The 16,303-nt window shown below is 44.5% G+C and overlaps 1 protein-coding gene across 6 annotated transcripts in view; it reads right to left on the reverse strand.

Moving 5' to 3' along the window:
* Window positions 1–16,303, reverse strand: part of nf2a (NF2, moesin-ezrin-radixin like (MERLIN) tumor suppressor a) — a 173,244-nt gene that overhangs the window by 57,246 nt on the left and 99,695 nt on the right. For 4 of the 6 annotated variants that reach the window (XM_085961733.1, XM_085961732.1, XM_085961730.1 and 1 more), the window contains 4 exons: window positions 10,792–10,867; window positions 9,541–9,612; window positions 5,671–5,805; window positions 2,758–2,832 (listed from right to left, as the gene is read on the reverse strand). In XM_085961733.1, coding sequence (XP_085817859.1) covers window positions 2,758–2,832; window positions 5,671–5,805; window positions 9,541–9,612; window positions 10,792–10,867 — 358 coding nt within the window. The remainder of the gene's footprint in view (window positions 1–2,757; window positions 2,833–5,670; window positions 5,806–9,540; window positions 9,613–10,791; window positions 10,868–16,303) is intronic. The other 2 variants (XM_085961731.1, XM_085961736.1) reach the window with 1 other exon arrangement.

Consider the following 16,303-nt stretch of genomic DNA (forward strand, 5'->3'; position numbering starts at 1 on the left):
GTGCAGCAAAGAAGTCTTGCTCGAACTTGTGCACGAAGATGTTGGCGTATTGGGGTGCGAATTTGGTCCCCATGGCTGTTCCGTGTGTTTGGGTAAAGAACTGGTTGTCGAAGATGAAGACATTGTGGTCAAGGATGAAGCGGATGAGTTGTAGGATGGCATCTGGAGATTGGCTGTTGTTGGTGTTGAGTACTGAGGCTGTCGCAGCGATGCCGTCATCGTGGGGGATACTGGTGTAGAGTGCCAGAAACTCAGCACCCATGGACCAGTTGAACCAGGAACACTCCTCGCCACGATGGACGTCTCGTCACTCTACACCAGTATCCCCCACGATGACGGCATCGCTGCGACAGCCTCAGTACTCAACACCAACAACAGCCAATCTCCAGACGCCATCCTACAACTCATCCGCTTCATCCTTGACCACAATGTCTTCATCTTCGACAACCAGTTCTTTACCCAAACACACGGAACAGCCATGGGGACCAAATTCGCACCCCAATACGCCAACGTCTTCATGCACAAGTTCGAGCAAGACTTCTTCGCTGCACAGGACCTCCAACCAATGCTATACACCAGATACATCAACGACATTTTCTTCCTATGGACCCACGGCGAAGAATCACTGAAAAGACTACACGATAACATCAACAAGTTCCATCCCACCATCAAACTCACCATGGACTACTCCTCAGAATCGGTTTCATTCTTGGACACACGAATCTCCATCAAAGACGGACACCTCAGCATTTCACTCTACCGCAAGCCCACGGACAACCTCACGATGCTCCACTTCTCCAGCTTCCACCCTAACCATGTTAAAGAAGCCATCCCCTATGGACAAGCCCTGCGAATACACAGGATCTGCTCAGATGAGGAGGAACGCGATGGACACCTACAGACGCTGAAAGATGCCCTCGTAAGAACGGGATATGACGCTCGACTCGTCGATCGACAGTTCCGACGGGCCACAGCGAAAAATCGTATAGACCTCCTCAGAAGACAAACACGGGACACAACCAAGAGTACCCTTCGTCGTCCAGTACTTCCCCGGAGCAGAGAAACTACGCCATGTTCTTCGCAGCCTTCAACATGTCATCGATGACGACGAACACCTCACTAAGGCCATCCCCACGCCTCCACTAATCGCCTTCAAACAGCTGCCTAACCTCAAACAGACTATCGTTCACAGCAAATTACCCAGCTTTCAGGAGAACAGCGACCACGACACCACACAACCCTGCCACAGCACCCTCTACAAGACATGCCAGATCATCAACACAGATACCATCATCACACGTGAGGACACCACCCACCAGGTACATGGTACATACTCATGTGACTCGGCCAACGTTGTCTACCTCATACGTTGCAGGAAAGGATGCCCCGGAGCATGGTACATCGGCGAGACCATGCAGACACTGCAACAACGGATGAACAGACACCGCGCAACAATCGCCAGGCAGGAGTGTTCCCTCCCAGTCGGGGAACACTTCAGCAGTCAAGGACATTCAGCCTCCGATCTTCGGGTAAGCATTCTCCAAGGCGGCCTTCGAGACACACGACAACGCAAAATCGTCGAGCAGAAACTGATAGCCAAGTTCCGCACCCATGAGGACGGCCTGAACCGGGATCTTGGGTTCATGTCACGCTACATGTAACCCCACCTGACGTAGGGTCATCCAGACTCGAGTCGTCATTGGCTTGTTCTCTCTACACAGATGCGGCCGGACCTGCTGTGATTTCCAGCAAAAAAAAATGTTTTTTGTCTGTTTTTTTGTTTTTCACACAGACCCCAGCATCTGCAACATTTGACCCCTTGTGACCCCACTTCATTGTCCTTTGATGTAATGTTTTCCTGACTGACCTGTTTGGACACCATTCACACCTTTGATTGCTGTGATTATCTCTCTGCCAAGGTGTGATAAATGGCAGTTAGAAAGATTACCTGTAAACATCTGACATTATTCTCTGACTATATAAGCTGTGTCTTTATGCATCTCTCCACGTCACCTGACGAAGGAGCAGCGCTCCAAAAGCTTGTGACTTCAAATAAAGCTGTTGGACTATAACCTGGTGTTGTGTGACTTCTTATATTATTAAGGAGCTAAATTCCCTTAACACTATCAGTTTGCAGAGAAAGGGTCTTCACATCAGATCTTCCACAAATATAGGAACAAGAATATTGCACAAAGCATATCTAGGCTGCCAAGCTGACTTTCCTCTCAGAAATATTCAGTACTGTAATTTATCTGGGTAACACTTTCATTTTACAATATTATAGAAAAAACACCAGTATGCTCAACTGCATAGAAGGCAACCAAATAGTTCAAAAGTTCTTTTTCCATTCAAAGCTGTTTGATATAAAATTCACACAAAATATTGGGGTGATAGTTATTCGATATGCTGTATTGATCTTAAATAGATACATTTTATATTTGGTATGCTTTATACTGTTGGTTGCCTGCAAGTTTAAAACAAAGTTTAAGATCTAAACAGGTTGAAAATAATATTTTAGTTCGTTACTGAGAACATTATTGGATTTTCAAAGAACACCTGTTTTCAAGGGCTGCTTGAAATAGACTGGCTCAATTTTCATCTACCTGCAGATAGAATCCATTTGATGAAACACCAAAGTCATAGTAAGCACGTTGAGTGAAAGCAGCCCAGAGAAATAAATCACTGAGATTTCAATTCTCACCTAATACTGTACATTATAATACCAACAGATATTGGGCTACAGGTTATCTTACTTACCAGCTTATTGACTCGTAATTTTGAAGAATTAAACCTAAAAACATCAGTCTTTTTGTCCAAGGGTTTGATAGCAAACTGGAAAAGAACATATTTATTTAAATGAAGAGAAAATTCTACATTAACTTGTACTTCAACTGAGGTAGCAAAAACAGACCTTTGTGAATTATGTTTTTGATATATAATTACTGTAGATTAAATGATTGATAATATAATTATAATTAACAGTTTTGTATTTGCCACTTCAATAGGGCTTGGGAAAGTGCCTGGGGGTGATTTTGGCCAAATATTTTAGGTGCTAATAAAGAGGTTGTGAACATGTGGTCTTAAGCTGCAACACCAGTTTAGCCCATGTTTAGCGCAAGGTGCCATCTTGGTAAAGGAGTTGAAGCCAGCACAGTAACAGCCGCCCAGAGGATTATTAAGGGACTGATTGCCAGCTAGCATTAATTAAGCAGGTTACATGCCATTTTGGTGGATAACGCTTCATTTAACGACCTCTCCTAACAGCGACCAGCTGAACAGGAGTAAACAAGTCATTGCTGAGAATTTCGAGCCCTACTTAAAAGTATATCACCTTTTACTGTTCACTTACTGCTGTAGGTTTGAAGAGGACTTTTGAAACACATCGGGAGACTTCCTGGGACACTTTATCATGATCACACTATCAACATTTATTTTGGAAATTCTCTGAGGACTTCACCTAAAAAGTGTGAGTGCTGTGCTACTCTACCTTTTTGGATACCTTATAGGAGTCACCAGGAGAAAGGGGGTGCTTGGTCACCGGCATCTTGCTAGGGGGTCTCCTTTGGTCTGCAGGAGGAATGGGAAGAGGAGATGAGGCCAGGTAGTGCAGCACCAGCTGCTGAAGGAGAGAGGGACAGGAAGGATAGGAGGGAGAAGTGGCCTGCTTCCCCCTGCAGGTACAGGACATCCATCCTCCTATAGACATCCTCCACCAGGACCTCCAATGCCGCGTCCAAGAACCTGTGCGCCCAGTGGAAGTGGGTGCGTGGAGCCCACATATACTGCTCCTCAAAAATTGCGTCTAATCAGAGCTTGAGTGCTAAACCTGCAGTTATCTGATTTAGTGCCTCCAGGAAAGTTCAAATTATGGTAATCAGCAAATTGGACCAAAATTGCATGCTAAAACCAGACTTTCAAACAGCCATGTCTTATTAACACAGCACCCATTTAGCGCCAGTTTTCACCCTTTCACCAAAATAACGCCCCCTGACTTTACTGTAGGACATGAACTATTCTGTCTGGTTGCTGTTTAGTGAATGGGAAATTTCAGCCAATCAAAAAACACTTAAAACTCATAAAAACACAAGCTGCACTACACTATCTCTCAAAAAATTCCCTTCACAAAAAATAAACAAATCACAAAAACATGTATATTATATCAAAGTCTAGCACATGACAATCATACTCCAGACATCACAATCTTTTTAAAAAAAGAGAAAGCTGATTATTGACTTGTAGCCTGAAATTTATAAGCAATTTATTGACCTCTAATTCTCCTGAGGAAGTCATAAGCACCTAGAATTACCTGGATCCTTGAGTACTTGAACAATGACCTTAAACAGATAGGCCAGTTAGCAGCTAAATATCACAACTGTGCTCCTGACCCTTGATTACCTAGAAGGCTGGAAGATCTGCTCGTCGCTCAGAAAATATAATGCTAATTTAGGACTCCAAGACAATTTTCCATTTTACCCCTATTTTAATTATCTCCTTCCCCCATCATTTTAGGGATTTCTGGCATGGTAATGTTGCTCTAACCCCTCCTGTCCTCACTAGTCCTCCTATCCCTATCCTATGCTTCCTTTCTCTTACTTGCCTCTGCCATGCAGTTACTCCCTTTCCAGAGCTCTTGTTATTTACTTAATCCTTCTTTTGTGATGTTTTTAAGATTTATTTTACTACATGCCAATGCAATTTTCTCAAGCCATTACTAACTACTTAATGCCCCACAGTCACACTTGATGTATGATACTTATGTGCTGCACACATGAATGATTTTTCCCAGAATGTAACTATTCAGTGCCCCTTAATGTTAGGTTTTGCCCATTACTGACCTCCTTGGCACTATCAGCGATGAGTGCCAGTGTGCAGGAAACAAGAACAGGTCACAGAGCAAAACAAAAATACAACAGTCTTAGCAGGACTGAAGGGAAAAAGCACAACAAAAGAGTAGAGGAGGAATACAGTTAATAAGACAGAATTCAGAAAACAAAAATCAAAGATTTAAAAAGCAAGGAGGAAAAAGTGAGAAATACAGAACTGAGAAAACAGAACCAAAAAAATCAACAAAGTAGGAAACAAACATCTTAAGAAACATTTTGTTTTGCCTCTCCCATGAGACTGCATGATCAAACCGTGGGTTAACGGTGGCTCACCATCTCTGGCTATTATAAGGACACACTTACACTGTACTTTTGTGTCAATGTAAAGTGGTTTCGGTGCAGACTGAGCAAAAATGCCAGTGTAACGCTATAATCAGGGCTCGATCTGCCTGTGAAATGCATAAAAGCACATAAAACCCCCTGCAACAGCCTATTTCACACTAATTAGGCTTGGCACTAGATAGAGTATAACTCCCGTTAGTGACCATTGTGTCTGTTATGAATGTCCATCAATTTCCATTTTAGTAAATCTCTCAGTTTTCCTCTTCCCCATTGTTTAAGTATGGTTTCTTCTTGGTTAAAGCTCCAGGAACCAATATGCCAGCATCTGAGTCAGAGCCAAAATGCTGCCTCAGAGCAGGAACAGCAATTCTGGAACCTCAAAGCAGGCCACGTAAAAATCAAAAATTGCATTCCAGACCCCAGACTATCCGTGAGCAATGTCATGGAAGATATACAAGTCTATATTAAAAATTTCACCATGTTCCACAACAAAGCAACAACTTGCCTCTTTATCACTATAGGAAATGTTACGAATTTCATTCCATGGAAAAGATATTTTAGGTGTCAGTTTGTTCTCAAGATCATAAATATGGAGGCCGAAGGCATCAACTCCAAGCAACAAATCGGTTCCCTTCTTGTTCTAAAAATGGAAAATATATCAATTGTACATGTACAGCATGGAAATACAATTGACTAAAACTAACAATAGCTATGGCTGTATAAAGGAAATAGAGGGAAGATTTTCCCTCAGAACTTACGGTATTGTATTACTGAATCTTAGTCACTATTGTCAGAGTTACATTTTCAAAATACAGCATATTATCTGTGAATTCATTTCATTTGTTATCTACTTAATACATACCAATTCTCTTTAAATACTACACCATAAATGAAAAGATTGAATATTCCAACTTATTGAAAAAGCTTATATTTATGAATATTCATTAATTCTACAGTTACCCTATTACACTTGTGCTTTCTGTTTACAGAATATACATAGATTTTATTTTACACAAGTTTAAACTTTTTGTTTGACTGATGACTAGGATTAGTAAAACAGCACCATAGAAAAATAAACATAAATTTTAATTTCAATAGTCCTGATACATAATTATCATGGGAGGGCTAATGGACTGGGAGGTTCCCGTTCTATGCCATGATATATACTGCCATAGTTTAAAAATATTTCTCTACTGCACACACTTCAACTCAGAAGCAATGGTTATGGTGGGAGAGGTATAGTGGGGGCACCAGGCTCCCATTCTTATTGCCTACCAGCACTGTTTGCCATTGCTGTTTTATTTCCTTTTATGGCATAGCATCAAAATAATAATGGTAGTGGGAAATAATTTAAATTATGAATTAAATATTCATCAGGTGGTGATGCGCCATCAATTACTCATAAAAGACTGAGAGTTAAGAGAGTAACTAAAGGCTTTTATTAACAAAAGAATGAAGGTCTGCCTCGAGTGGTCGACCGGTCCAGAAATACAAAGGGCTGGGGAGCAGTCACCTTTATACTAGGACTTGTGGGAGGAGTCAGCCGAGGCATGTACACAATGGAATACAAACAGTGGTTTACCACAGGTGGCACATATCTATGTAAGTAAAATACCAACTTTAAGCCATTATGTTAAGAATTACTACTATATTGGAATAAAATCTTGTCCATTACCATAATATCAAATCAAAGGATATTAAGATTAGTGCTCCTTAATGAGAAGACTAACAACTATTTTTGATTTATTCCTAATATACATAGAATCTACTGTCCACTTTATTCAGGATAATTAACATTTCAAAGCAACTCCTCTAATTAGCTCAAATGAGTCATCAATTTCATCATTTTGTCTTGGTGGTGTATTGACTCGGAGAATGAATTTTTGGCCATTTGCTGAATATCAGATCCTCTACAACTGGCAAGCCTCCCACTTTATTCATCCTGTTCCTTCCTTATTCTAAATCCCACTGCATTAATAGGTGTCCATTCAATCAATTATTTCTATTTTGTTTTTGCCTTATTGTAAAAAATTACATAAAAGGAGTTGCAGATTGTTCCATAGATAATTGACTGCATTAATTTATGTCTTGTGCATATATAGTCATAGGCCTCTATCTGCACTGTGGGGTTTCTGTGATTCTGTGAGTCAGCACAAATTAATCAATGCTGCGTACAATTCGATTAACTGGAGTTACTGCTCTCCAGTCTACCTTCCAAAACCAATTTAAATATGTTTCAGTAAAAATGGCATAGGAATGAAGCATATTTATGTGCCTGAAGCAAAAAGATGCAATAACAAATTTCCACATGGCAATAGAATGGGACACTCTACACAAGTTTTTGATCTTAGCTGGGGTCATTTTGAAAAATCCAGAGTGGATGTCCCAGGGAAAACCCAGGTTGCTGTCAAACTTTTCTTGTGTTCATTGCAGAGCTCCACTAGTAGAAGCCAGTGTTAGGATTTTTTTTCCCCATGAGAGGTAAAGGAAGGAACTTATGCCCCATAAAGAAAGAACAGTTGACTGGGCTACGGGAAGTCCATTATGGAGTAATGGATAGAATGAGCTTGATAGGTTGAATGGCCTTTTCTTGATTCTTAAATCTATCTGGTGACTTTCTCATTAAGATCGTGGTCCAGGTTGTGTGTGAGAAATATAAAAGAAAAATTAAAAGGTGTTAGGGATTTTTTTAAGACGCTAAAGAATTCGAAAACAGTGTATGTGATTCAGCAAGCTGCAGGCAATGGATCTTCATGCTTGCATAAGTAGCAAATGTTTCTTATAACAGATTGACAGCTGTCATCATGGTCTGTGAACACACAGACCTTTCTGTTTTGGTGTGAAGGTAACTAGAGGCAACTTATTTTCCATATTGTTTTTCTTCCCATTGCTTTTCCTTACAAAGCACCCTTCCAGAGGGGGCTGAATGAAAACAAGGGATGAGAGTTTGAATAGTGAATTCCTCCATGATTTTGTCAATATTGCTCCCTGCTGTAGGAGATTTGAGCTGAATAAGATCAGTCTTTTCCTCCCTTTCAGAGATGGAATATTTTGCTTTAAAGTACTCCTTTAGTAATTCAACCAAAAGCTGACAAAAATCCTCCAACTGGGGCAAGCAACTTTTACACACAGCTCTGGTAACCAAACTTGTAGCCTGGCCAGAAGTTAAGTACTTTAACAATTAAATTACTGTGCAACCCACTACTATAAAGTATGTCAAGAAATCATAGCTTTCTTCACTAATTTTTGCAAGTTAATTTGCACTCACTTCCATAGATACATCCTGCACAATACCATACCCCAACTGTGAGGACAGGCAGACAACAGCTTGACATCTTACAGTGGTGCTTTGGAATAGCTAGTGGTAGCCACCGGGGGTGGTAGCGGTGGCCAGGAGTGGTAACGTTGCGATCGGGGGGGGGGGGGGGGGGGGGGGAGAGGAGGGCAAGATAGCCACGATGGTCGGAGGAACAGTGGCCGGCAGTGGCCCTCGTTCTTTGAAGGTGGGGTTTGGAGTAGCATTCCTGCTCCTCCCGGCTCCACATTCAGGTAAGTATATTTTAAAATCTTATCTTGTTGGGTGCAGCCCAACAGGCAGTCCCTTTGGGCCACCTGTAAAGCCGCATATAGGTCTGATTTTCCTGAGTGGCGCCGGCTGCCACAGGGCAAACCAATCTTGCAGTGGAGGCCTTAAACAGGTATTAAGCCCTTATTTGCATATGCAAAGGGATAAATACTTGTTTCAGGCAAGGGCACTGCATGCTGATTGTTTTGGCCTTTACCAATATGGCTGGCACCGCACTTCTGGCTTTGGAGGTTTAAGAGGTAATTTAGTGCCTGAACATATATCTAAGCCAATATTTTATTTTGATATGTCTATGCCACATCTAATTCTAAGCTTTAAGGACTTAAGTCCTCATTTACTGGTGAAATTTCACTACAATTGTAATGCAGGTTGCACTCATGAATTAAATTTTTTTAATAACCCCTTTCACTCAAAATTATTTCTGGAAAATGTATTATATTCCTAGCAAGCTATGAAAAATTCATAGAAAATTATATACAAATAGTTATTGTTATATTTCCGTAAGTAAAAATGATAAATTATTAATTTCAAAGTCAAACTACAGGAAACTTTGTGCTATCCGGCACCGACGGGACCGAGCTGTTGCCGTCCCATCAAAACTGCCGGACAAACCAGCGCTAATGTTAAAACATACGGAAGCTTTTGTGCTCCGTATCTAGCAACAAACCCAACAGCTTCTAAACAGTCGGCCGTAGCTTGCAAGCGTCTCTGTAGCTAAGCAACAGCTTTAGCTAGACCTTGCAGAGCCTGACTGGTGAAAAAAAAGCAACGAAAAGAAAAAAAACTTACTGAACCGACTCCTGAATTTTGCCGGTCGCTCGAGCATTCCGGACAGTTAACCTCCGGATAAACCAAAGTTTCCTGTAAATGTTAATTTAAGTATAATGGTCAACCACATATATATAATCTGCTTTCTTTGTAAATTAGTACAAAGGTTTCTATTTTATGCAGAATGTTAATTTTGCATTTAGAATCCCAACAGTGCTTATATTAATTTAAATGGAAAATGTGGCCCTGATTTAGTCCCACTTAGTGGAGTAATTGTGATTATCAGCCAGTTTCAAAGACAGTACTTCGGTACTATTCATATTGTGTGCTTGCATTTTCATGGGCTAAAATTCAGCCTTATAAATTAGCCCCAGCACACAGTATTCAACAGAGGGAGCACATTTAATTGTACAATACTGTCCAGTAATGTCAGAAGTCTTTGAAATAGTGGTAGAACGGAACCAACATTTCAAGCTGGAAAGAAAACAGTTTAGGAAGCATATGTCCTCTAAGTGAAAAAGCATCTGCCACATACTTAATTTGTTATATTGCAATGTGATTGTTAAATCAACAGAGCCTTACAGATGTCAAAGTGTGTGTGCGTGAACTGATTTAACATACTGCAAAATGCATTAGTACAAAAATGTTACCCCATAACTCTTAATAATGTTTCCTATAGAGTTACTAGATAGAAATTCATAAAGAAAATTCTATATAACAGCATGAAATGTTGTAGGAGTTATAAAGCTTAATAAATTTATCCAAGTTGCACAGCATATACATATTTAGATTCAGCCCTTTCCTACTGGGAGCAATTAACTTGTTAATTAAACTTGTCGCACTAAAATGATCTTCTTTTGAAGAACCTTAGTGCCATACTGCTGTGGTTATGGGCCCGAGCGTTAGTGGGGTTTGATACTTAAATGGCCTGATTACATTGAAGACGAGTTTCAGGAGTTTAGGTGAGGCAAAATAATTGATATTTTGACCATCTTACACTACAGGATTTTTACCTCCTACCATCTGAGTAACCAACAACATCTGGCAGTCATGAAGGAGCCATGAACCTACTGGACGATGTGCATGCAAGTGTGCAGACTGCAGAGGGGGATGAAGAGGTTGAAGTGGAGGAAGCATCACATAACTGGACAGGAAATTAAATTATAAATGAATGTAAGATTTCTTGCATTTTTAAAACATTTGGGTTGCTGCAGATATGACAACATAAATTTTGAAACAAAAACAATAAGGAACATACTGTAAAAGACTTACTCTGATAGAAAAATAGCTAACACCATACATTTCAAGATCTTGTGCTATCTTCAGGTATTCCATTTCTGCTTCATCCCTAGACAAAACATTATCATACACTTACATCACAAAACTAGGCAAACACATCTGTAAACCAAACACAGCATGAGGCAATTTTATATATGAATTGCTGATGTGCAGTACAATTTCTAGGGTGCTTAAAAACTTCTCAAGCAAGTCAGGATGAGTCTTAGTTTTTAGTTGTCTGCAATCATCATAGAAACTCCTTTTTTATGATGCATGACGCACTTCCCTTCTCTCACCCCTACTCACAATCAGCTTCATCCACATTTCTACATCTCACAATAATCCCTGTAGCAGTATGGAGCAACCACTCAATGACAGTAGCTGTCTTAGTTATTATTAATACAAGACACTACAATGCTACTAGGATTGGTGGACATCAACGGCTCGGTGAAGTGCATTTACCTGACTGGTTATCACAACTTTATGATGTGTATCGGAAGCACCAGTGAAAATATATTGGAGTATTTGATGTGCCTCAATAAATCCGAGACTTGATGTTAGCGAAATAAAACAAGGCTTTTATTGACTTAGAAGGTAACACACAGAGGAGAATGTATCTTCCATCCAGAGCTCTGCCGTACTGGATGTGCTGCAGGCTGGGCCAGCTTACATAGGAGCCAGGCATGGGCGGAGCCCTACACACAGTACAATACAATGGAAATGAAACTGAAACCAACCACAGTCACAGGCAGAGAAATACTGATGAGTGATGAATGGAATATTTCATCACATTCACCCCTTCTATAGATTTAGTCTGTTCGGGGGTTTGATAGTCCTCTGCGACCGACGTGGCTGTTGTGGTGCCGCGGGTGTCGGCTGGGTGTCCCCGGTGGCCTCCTGGGTCTCTGCCGGGGGTGCCGCCAGGGTTGTTGAAGGGGTAGTTGGTGGGGGTACCGTTGGTCGATGTTCTTCCGGGGGTGATGAAAGAGTAGTGGGTGGGTAAGAGTTGCTGTGGTCGTTGTTGCTGCTGTCGTCGTGGTTGTTGTCGTTACCGGCTGGGGCGACGTCTTTTATGGACACGGTGTCCTCCCTTCCGTCGGCGTGCCGGACATACGCGTATTGGGGGTTGGCGTGGAGTAGGTGCACTAACTCCACGAGAGGGTCCGTCTTGTGGCCCCTCACATGCCTTCGCATGAATACCGGACCTGGGGTGGAGAGCCATGACGGCATGGATACGCCCGAGGTGGATTTCCGGGGAAAGACAAACATTCGCTCATGAGGCGTGGCATTAGTGGCAGTACACAATAGCGACCGTATCGAATGGAGCACATCTGGGAGGACTTCCTGCCAGCGGGAGATAGGGAGGCCTTTGGTCCTTAGAGCTAGAGTGACTGCTTTCCATACTGTCCCGTTCTCTCGCTCCACTTGACCGTTACCCCGGGGGTTGTAGCTGGTGGTACGGCTCGTGGCGATCCCCCTGGACAGCATGTACTGGCGTAGCTCTTCACTCATGAAGGACGCCCCCCTATCCGTATGGATGTAGCTCGGAATACCGAACAGGCAGAACAGGCTGTTGAGGCATTTAATGACCGTGGCGCTGGTCATGTCTGGGCAGGGGAAGGCGAATGGGAAACGAGAGTATTCGTCCACAATGTTCAGGAAGTAAACATTGCGGTCGACGGACGGGAGGGGGCCCTTGAAATCGAAGCTGAGCCGCTCAAAGGGCCGTGTAGCTTTGATTAAGTGGGCTCTATCTGGGCGGTAGAACCGAGGCTTACACTCAGCGCAAGTGCGACAGTTCCTGGTCAGGGACCGAACTTCCTCAATCGAGTAGGGTAAGTTGCGGGACTTTATGAAGTGGAACAGCTGCGTGACCCCCTGGGTGGCAGAGGTCATTGTGGAGGGTCTGTAGCCGATCCCCGGTGGCGCTGGCACACATCCCTCGTGAGAGGGCGTCGGGGGATTCGTTAAGGGCCCCTGGCCGGTAAATGATGTCATAATCGAAGGTGGAGAGCTCGATCCGCCACCTAAGAATCTTATCATTTTTAATCTTCCCCCTGTTTATTATTGAACATAAACGCTACCGACCGCTGGTCGGTAAGTAGGGTGAAGCGTTTGCCGGCTAGGTAGTGGCGCCAGTGGCGCACTGCCTCCACGATGGCTTGGGCCTCCTTTTCTACGGAGGAGTGTCTGATCTCGGGCCCTTGGAGGGTCCTCGAGAAGAAAGCTACGGTCCGCCCCGCCTGGTTGAGGGTGGCCGCCAAGGCAAAGTCAGACGCATCACTTTCCACTTGAAAGGGAGTGTTCTCGTCCACTGCCTGTAGCGTGGCCCGCTCAATATCCTGCTTAATGCTTTTGAAGGCGGCATGGGCCTCAGCAGAGAGCGGAAAAGAGGATGCTTTCAAGAGGGGGGCGGGCTTTGTTGGAGTAGTTGGGGACCCATTGGGAATAAGAAAATAACCCCAGGCACCTTTTCAGGGCTTTGGGAGTGTTGGGCAGGGGCAGCTCCCGTAGGGGGCGCAATCGGTCGGGGTCTGGTCCGATTTCCCCATTCTCCACCACGCTGCCTAGTATGCAGAGGCGCGTGGTGTTGTAAACGCACTTGTCCTCGTTGTAGGTGAGGTTGAGTTTTGTGCGGTTTTCAGGAACCTCTCGAGGTTCGAGTCGTGATCCTGCTGGTTGTGACCACAGATGGTGACGTTGTCGAGGTAGGGGAAGGTTGTCTGCAAGTGGTGGTCATCGACCATGCGGTCCATCTCCCTCTGGAAGACCGAGACCCCATTCGTCACCCCAAAGGGGACTCTGAGGAATTGGTAGAGGCGTCCGTTCGCCTCGAAGGCGGTGTACGGGCGGTCCTCTGGTCTGATAGGGAGCTGGTGGTACGCTGACTTGAGGTCGATGGTGGAGAACACCCGGTATTGGGCGATTTGGTTCACCATTTCTGATATGCGGGGTAGCGGGTAGGCGTCTAGTTGGGTGTACCTGTTGATCGTTTGGCTATAGTCGATCACCATCCGTTTCTTCTCGCTACCCCTTACCACCACCACTTGGGCGCGCCACGGGCTATTGCTGCGTTCAATAATGCGCTCTTTCAGGAGCCTGTCTACCTCGGTCGCGATAAACCGCCTGTCCTCCCAGCTGTACCTCCTGCTTTTGGTCGCTATTGGCCGGCAGTTAGGGGTAAGGTTCGCGAATAGCGAAGGCGGCTTTACCTTCAGGGTAGCCAGACCGCACACTGAGGGGCGGCTGGGACCCACCGTAATTGAGCGTGATGCTTTGGTGGTAGCACTGGAAATCCAGGCCCAGGATCACGCTCGCACATAGATTCTTCATGATTAATACTTTAAAATTATCGTATACAGTTCCGTTAACGGACAATTGTACCGTGCAGTAACCCATAATGGTCGATGTCTGGGTTTTATCAGCCATGGAGATGGTACCCAGAGTAGGGACCACCTTTAGGGAGAGTTGTTGTACCAGTTCAGGGTGGATAAAACTCTCCGTGCTTCCACTGTCAATTAAACATTTAACCCTGCACCCGTTTACCTCGATGTCCACCATTGATTTGGATAGCGGGTGCGGCCTGGTCTGGTCCACTGTGACCGATGCCACTGTAGGGCCCTGATCGAGACAAGATGGCGTCCACGCTGTCTGCTCACAAGATGGCGGACCCCACGAGGTCGGGCAAGATGGCGTCCAAGATGGCCGCTCCCATGGCGCACACGCGGCGGTGGCGGGTTTTCCGGCGGGGTTCCCTCTGCACACCTTCCCGAAGTGCCCCTTCTTACCGCACTTAAAGCAGGTGGTGCCTTTCGCCGGGCACAGGTTTCTGGTGTGCTTCGGTTGCCCGCAGAAGTAGCAGTTGGGTCCCCGACGCGTCGCGGCTGTCGTAGGGCTTCTGGGGGGAGAGCGGGGCCCCGACGGTGTCGGGCTGCCGGGCGGGGAAGATGCCTTCCAAGATGGCGGCGCCCTTGGTGCACACGTGGCGGCGTGGACGGCGCGGGCTGAAGAGTAGGCGTCCGAGTTTCTCTGGGCCACATCCAGGGATCGTGCTGTGTCCGCAGCCTGTTTCAGGTCCAATCCCGTTTTTTCCAGCAGTCTCTGCCGGATGTAAGTGGAGCTGAGGCCTGTGATAAAGGCATCGCGAACAAGCTCGTCAGTGTACACTGCGGCTTTTACATCTTGGCACTTGCAGTCTTTGCCAAGCGTTTTCAGGGTGCCTAGGAACTCCTCCACCGATTCCCCAGGTCGCTGTGCGCGAGTAGCGAGCAGATGCCTAGCATACACCTCATTCGTAGGCTGCTGGTAATGCGCCTTTAAGATGTCGCAGGCGGCCGGGTACGTGTCGGCGTCTTGGATGAGGGGGTAAACCCGGTGGCTTACCCAATTCCGCAGAATTCCGAGTTTCATACTCGCAGCGTCCGTAGCGTCTTTGACGGCTGCGGAATTGTCCAGGAAGAATTCCATACACATAAACCAGTGTCCGAAGCGTGCCGATGCGTCCGAAGCATGCTGGTCCAAATCCAAACGTTCGGGTTTCAAGAGTTGATCCATTGTGTTGAAAATTAAGTCAATAAAATTGATGTGCCTCAATAAATCCGAGACTCGATGTTAGCGAAACAAAACAAGGCTTTTATTGACTTAGAAGGTAACACACAGAGGAGAATGTATCTTCCATCCAGAGCTCTGCCGTACTGGATGTGCTGCAGGCTGGGCCAGCTTACATAGGAGCCAGGTATGGGCGGAGCCCTACACACAGTACAATACAATGGAAATGAAACTGAAACCAACCACAGTCACAGGCAGAGAAATACTGATGAGTGATGAATGGAATATTTCATCACAGTATTTTAGGGATTTATTATTTTATTAATTTGTAAAAGGTAAAGGGAGCTGTGGGAGATTATAATTATAATTGCTACTGATTTTGACTCAATGGGCTAGATTTTGTGAATGGAGGCGAGTTGGAGGCGGGACTGCTGCTTGTCATGTCAATGTCCCGCCTCTATCCTCGCCTGACCAATCAGAGGGATTTTCCCCTGATTGAGCTTGTTAAGCCCGCCCTGCGGGCTCAGCAGGCCAATTAGGGAGGAAGTCACTGACAGATCACGTCAACGTCAGACGTGCTATCTGTCAAGACTTCTTGAAAGAAGAAATTACAGCGTTTGACAGCTCTGTAAAGCTGTCAAACACTGCCATTCTCTTTAGTTTGATAAGTCTTTATGGTGAGGATACATCAAACCTGTCAACTTTGTAAATTTCACATGTCTGTAAGATCGGAGGATCCAACAGCCATTATGTGAAATTGACAAGGAGAATATCGGCTCTCCCCATCCAACGCGGCTAAAGGCTGTAGAAAGAAAACAAGGTAAGTGCACACTTTTGTAAACTTATCACTCACATTATATACTTACCACTCCACACTTGCACCCATCACTCACCTCTACACCTTACTTCAAGGTGCCTCCGACCAGCGCAGACCTCCTCCACGTCTCCTCCAACCCGG

The sequence above is a fragment of the Somniosus microcephalus genome, chromosome 19 (genome assembly GCF_052327205.1).
Source record: "Somniosus microcephalus isolate GS21.2 chromosome 19, FLI_Smic_1.0, whole genome shotgun sequence".
Classification (NCBI taxonomy): domain Eukaryota; kingdom Metazoa; phylum Chordata; class Chondrichthyes; order Squaliformes; family Somniosidae; genus Somniosus; species Somniosus microcephalus.